Source organism: Portunus trituberculatus, chromosome 25 (assembly GCF_017591435.1).
Source record: "Portunus trituberculatus isolate SZX2019 chromosome 25, ASM1759143v1, whole genome shotgun sequence".
Taxonomy (NCBI): domain Eukaryota; kingdom Metazoa; phylum Arthropoda; class Malacostraca; order Decapoda; family Portunidae; genus Portunus; species Portunus trituberculatus.
The window spans coordinates 11,910,315-11,915,314 of record NC_059279.1 but is presented as its reverse complement, the minus strand read 5'-3'; the positions used below and the strand labels follow the sequence as shown (position 1 = coordinate 11,915,314).

At 43.2% G+C, this 5,000-nt stretch overlaps 2 protein-coding genes and 1 pseudogene across 2 annotated transcripts in view; 1 reads left to right on the top strand and 2 right to left on the bottom strand.

The window, feature by feature from the left end:
• Nucleotides 1–5,000, bottom strand: part of LOC123508572 (ceramide-1-phosphate transfer protein-like) — a 48,555-nt gene that overhangs the window by 24,266 nt on the left and 19,289 nt on the right. The window lies entirely within an intron of this gene.
• LOC123508567 overlaps nucleotides 1–5,000 on the top strand; it is a 35,936-nt pseudogene that overhangs the window by 13,540 nt on the left and 17,396 nt on the right.
• LOC123508571 (dipeptidyl peptidase 1-like) overlaps nucleotides 3,407–5,000 on the bottom strand; it is a 7,689-nt gene continuing 6,095 nt past the window's right edge. Inside the window, 1 exon segment of the mRNA XM_045262333.1 lies at nucleotides 3,407–3,696. Coding sequence (XP_045118268.1) covers nucleotides 3,514–3,696 — 183 coding nt within the window. The 3' untranslated portion in view covers nucleotides 3,407–3,513.

The window sequence follows — 5,000 nt, the reverse complement described above, 5'->3', positions numbered from 1 at the left end:
TGGCAGAGGCCTCGCCACGAGGATAAAGGAACACCAGGCCGACTTCAGGCACCATCGGCCGTCCAGTGCACTGGTGGACCACGCTGATAAAGCTGGAGAGAGACATACAATCTGGCACAGAAAAGAGGACAAGAAAGGTGCTAGAATCGCTGTACATCTCTACCAACAACATCAACAAGCGCACGGGTGACGTGATCTGGGCGACGGCGGCGGCGCTAATTTGCACTCCGAGGGACAGAGGACGACAGCGCGGATTCAGGCCAATCAACGAGCTTTATGGGTGTCACCAACGCACACACAATCAGCACCCCAGGGACAAATACTGGGTTGCAAGCGGAGCTTCCTACACACGACACAGGGCAGATGTATCATGACCAGTCCCGCACAGCACCATGGACTGGTCAAGTGGTACAATGTTAAGACCGGTTACGGGTTCATCCAAGACCTGCACACGGGGGCAGATATTTTCTGTCACGCATCTGGTCTCACCCGGCCTCATAAGAGTCACCCTCCCAGGGAAGGAGACCAAGTCCTTCTCGCCATCCGGGAGTGAGCTAAGGGGCCGGAGGCAAGGGACGTGGCGCCTGTCGGCTCAACATCTGCCCCCTCCAAGAGTAGCCATCGCACACCACGGAAGCAGCAAGAGGAGGAGGACGTGCAGGCAAAAATATATGCCTGTATATACACGGCAAAGGCCATAGCAGGGACGAATTATCGCCGTCTTCAGATGATTCCACTCATCCTCCAGTACAATGGCCTGCCAGCCGTATACATCCCTCTCAGCGCCTTGTCTTCGACCAACCACGACAACACAAGACTGTCTCGCCGAGGCTATCCCGGAGCTGACCACAAGCGTAGCTGCTCCTAACCTCCACCACACTGAGCATCCAACGGAGAAGGAAGCAGGGACCGACCAAGGAAGAAGAGACGAGGCCAAGGACGTTGACGAAGAACAGGAGGAGGAAAAAGACGAAGTTGACGAAGAAGACGAGGAAAACGAGGAGGTCGATGTCGAGCGAAATACGAGCGTGGACGACATACCTCTTCCCGCGGCCACCAAACCAGCCAATCCCCGCAGGGCCCACGAGTCGGATGCAGCACCATCAACTTCCAGCGATGATGACGAAACAAGTTCCGACGACGAGGAGGACAACAGAACTCAACATAGCGAGCGACCTGCGAAACCAGACAACCAGGCGGAAGATGAGGGCTGGGTCACCAAGAAGAAGAAGCGGCGACAGAAGGCGAAAGTTGCTCCCACGCCCAGAATCAAATCGTCCGCCGCCCTACGTGGGTCATCAGGCATCACGAAACTCCGCCTTGAGAACAAGTCTGGGCGAGTAGTTGAAGAAAAGCTTAAAGGATACTACAACCACGTAAACCAGCAGTTCATCGGGATGATCAAAGGATGCAACGGAGACTGCAATGGACTGTACCGGTATCCGACGAAAGTAACACCCGGAAATAGTGTTGTGGATGTAGTTTAGTAAGCAAATAGCCATGATGACTTATATTTATGATTTTTTTTTTCTTTTTTGTTGTAAAAAGTAGCAGGCTGGACCGCCCAGCAACTTTATTCCTTTTCTGAATTTCTGTTTTTGTACCTTGTACTGTACCATCCCTTGTTTTGTATTTCCCCCCTCTTTTCTCAATAAACTTGTAAACTTGTAAACTTGTAGCTTCTTCAGTTAAACCTAGTCTCTCAAGGCGACGAGCAACCTAAAAACTTTATAAAAATAGCAACGTGGTCTGCCCACACGCTTTTTTCTTCTACTTTCCTCCTATAATTTCCTACTATTTCCTTCCTCTTTACACCTCTTCTATATATTCACCCATCTTTACTCAAAGTCAAGTCAAAAAAAGCTTTGTAGTGAACCACACTACTACTGCTACTACTACTACTACTACTACTACTACTACTACTACTACTACTACTACTGCTACTGCTACTGCTACCACTACTACTACCACCACGCTAATCCGGCCCATGTGGAACTACCTAAGCCCGGCCAGGTGCAGTGACCTGACCCCAGCTGGACGGTGTGAGGTCACGGGCCGGATGCTCAGCCGAGGACTCCCCAGTCAGCACCGAAACTCCGGGACATACACACCGCTCGACTCATCTCCGCTCGCTTTTGTTTACACTAATAAACAGCAGTAATGTACATCTCTAGTTTACCTCTCCATCCGTGTCTTGGCTAGTCAGAGAATACTACAGCTTCCTCAGTTCCCCTGAAGAAGCCACAAGCGAAACTAGTCGGGAATAAACTCAACTCCTTAAACCTGTGTTTCTTTCCACCTCCTCCTCCAACTTGTCCGAGTGTCTATACAATAATAATAATAATAATAAATAATTATAATAATGATAATAACAATAATTATTATTATCATTATTATTATTGTTATTATTATTATGATTATTATTATACTATAATTATTATTTTTGTTGTTGCTGTTGATGATGTCGTTGTTGTTATTGTTACTATTATTATCATGACAAATGTTTCTTGCAATGTCCCTTATTTATCACGAAATAAGCTTGGGTCACGATGGGCAGTGATTGCCATCTACGAGTGCCCATGATCCAGGTGCAGGTTGACTGTTCTACAAGACAGGTCAGCTGGTAGTCCTTGCCGTAAGTATGTATTACATTGGGTTTCCCATGTGAAGAGAGTGAAACTTGGCAAAATGAAGAAAAGTTATGGAATTCATCCTTTTTAAAGAAACTTGTTTTTAAAAAACACAAATGATCTGAGATTGCATTCCATTATTACCATAACACTTTTTCCTGATAGTATTATCACACGTCGCATGAACTGAAGTTCATGAGTAGTTCACATCACTATGTTATTTCAATTCTCTTTTATATTACTGTGAACTTTTGAATTACCATTGAATATATGAGCAACACCTTTTGCCGGAAAGAGCATTCTCTTGAACCGCGGACACAGACGAGAAAAAATGGAATCAGAGCTTCCGTTCTTATGGAGAATAATTCACACATCACTTCTATACACTACATGCTTATACATTGATTTAAGTACACCATGCGACATCTCGGATAGGGAAGGTTTTGCTTAAATCAACTCTCATTTATTGTTCAGCACTATCATAAACTCATTCACTTAGGTTCATTATTGTGGCGTCTGCTTACGAAGTATAGTAGCATTCATACCTTTTTTTCTTATTGATAGGATTGTGGTAATTATTCAAATACTTGTGCCAATGCACTCAGTTACTACGAGTATATTCGAATCAATTCGAATTATAGAACGAATACTCCATCTGTACTCTGTCTGTAGCTTCTCTACAGTGGTAATGACGGAGGCGAAATGTGGTGGAAGGACATAAGAATACTTGGGGGAACGCACGCTATTTCAGTGTCTGTAACGAGTGATAGCAACAGTAGATGTAATTTTCTTTATTATAATCTAAGATCGTAATGACATTTCTAGACTCATCCTGTCCTCTTTATTTATGTGTATCTGTCTGCTTTGTGAAGAAACAGGGGCCTCAAGGTATGGCAGTAATGTCTACTGCCATTGATTCAATTGCACACTCGTTGGTTCCTCGGCGTATTCTGAAGTACCCATCCTCTCCCCAAGAGTCGCTCCAGGAGTTTTTGAGCGTCCAGAACTTCTCACCTGTGATCTCATCTTCTCCATAGCCCACCAATAACACAGCGTGGTTCACGTACTGTTAAAGGGTGAGTAGGCAGTGTAAGAATAGTGTTAGTAGAAAGAACAAACGCATAACTAAACGTTATCAATGATATTCTTGGTTTCGTCAATTTAATTGAAACTGGGTACATATTCATGTTAGGAATACACACTATGAATAAGATGAAACTTCTAAACGCACGATGTCCTTATCATATCATAGTATCTCCGCAAGCACTACTGGAATCCCTGAACAACGGTGATATAGCTATGAGTTTTCCGCCACAGGTTGCGAATGCTACAAACTGCATATCGACTCGCATGATCCCAAGTGGCAGTCGCTGTTCCTGTAGTGTCGGTTGATTTAACACATCACGGCGTGGCGCTCTATTATCAAGCTGTATAGTTATCCACAGTTCCCCTCAATAACGTCGAGGATTTTAAAATGCCTGCTATGTATTCTGGAGCGCAACACGACAAGAACACCCGTTTCTCCATCAAACCAGTCATAAATTTCGATTATTTGAAAAATTGTGACAGTATGTTTTAATTTCCTTTCGCACAATGGAAGACGGCCAGTCTTCTCTCAAACCTATTGACAGTGGTATTCCACAGGACCAATCACATCGTCCACTTATTACCTAAATTCGTTAATGATCTCATCAGCTTCTTGCCCATGGCCTATCAATTCTTCAGTTTATAATCTAACCTGCTTTTTCCAACGTCTATTGTTTGACAATCAACTCGGAAACAATTAAGAAACTGAAGGAGGACACACAACGCCTAATAATTTTTATATTTTCTAATTAGGAAACGGCAAATTTTGTATTGTTCAGTACTTCAAACATATTTTCCTCATTTCGGTACTCGATATACCTTACCAGACAATTTAGTTTTTGACACTCGTCTGCCCTCCATTCCTTCATTACATTAAATAAACTTGGTCTGTGTCCTTTTCCTGTGTTTGTTTACAGTAAATAACAAGTTACAGTAACGATAACAAGTCAATGAGAAAAAACTACGATAAAGTTCAATGAACTACATTTGCACTCCTTTTCCTGTTTTTCCTTCGTTTTTCTTTTCTATTATACATGTAATATCTAGAAATTAGGCTATGCATCTGCATTTATGGATGTGAACATTTTCATTTTAATTATTATGCATTTTCAATTGGGAAGAGGTCAAGAATAATTTTCGAAGCTGCGATTGCAGACTCGATATTTTTCATTATACAGTTCCCACCACTTCCAACGTGCGAGATCCCATTCAATTAGTTTCCTTCCTTACTTCAATCTAGTCATCCTGTGTCTTTCTTGCCACCAACTAGTCTTACCTTTGGTT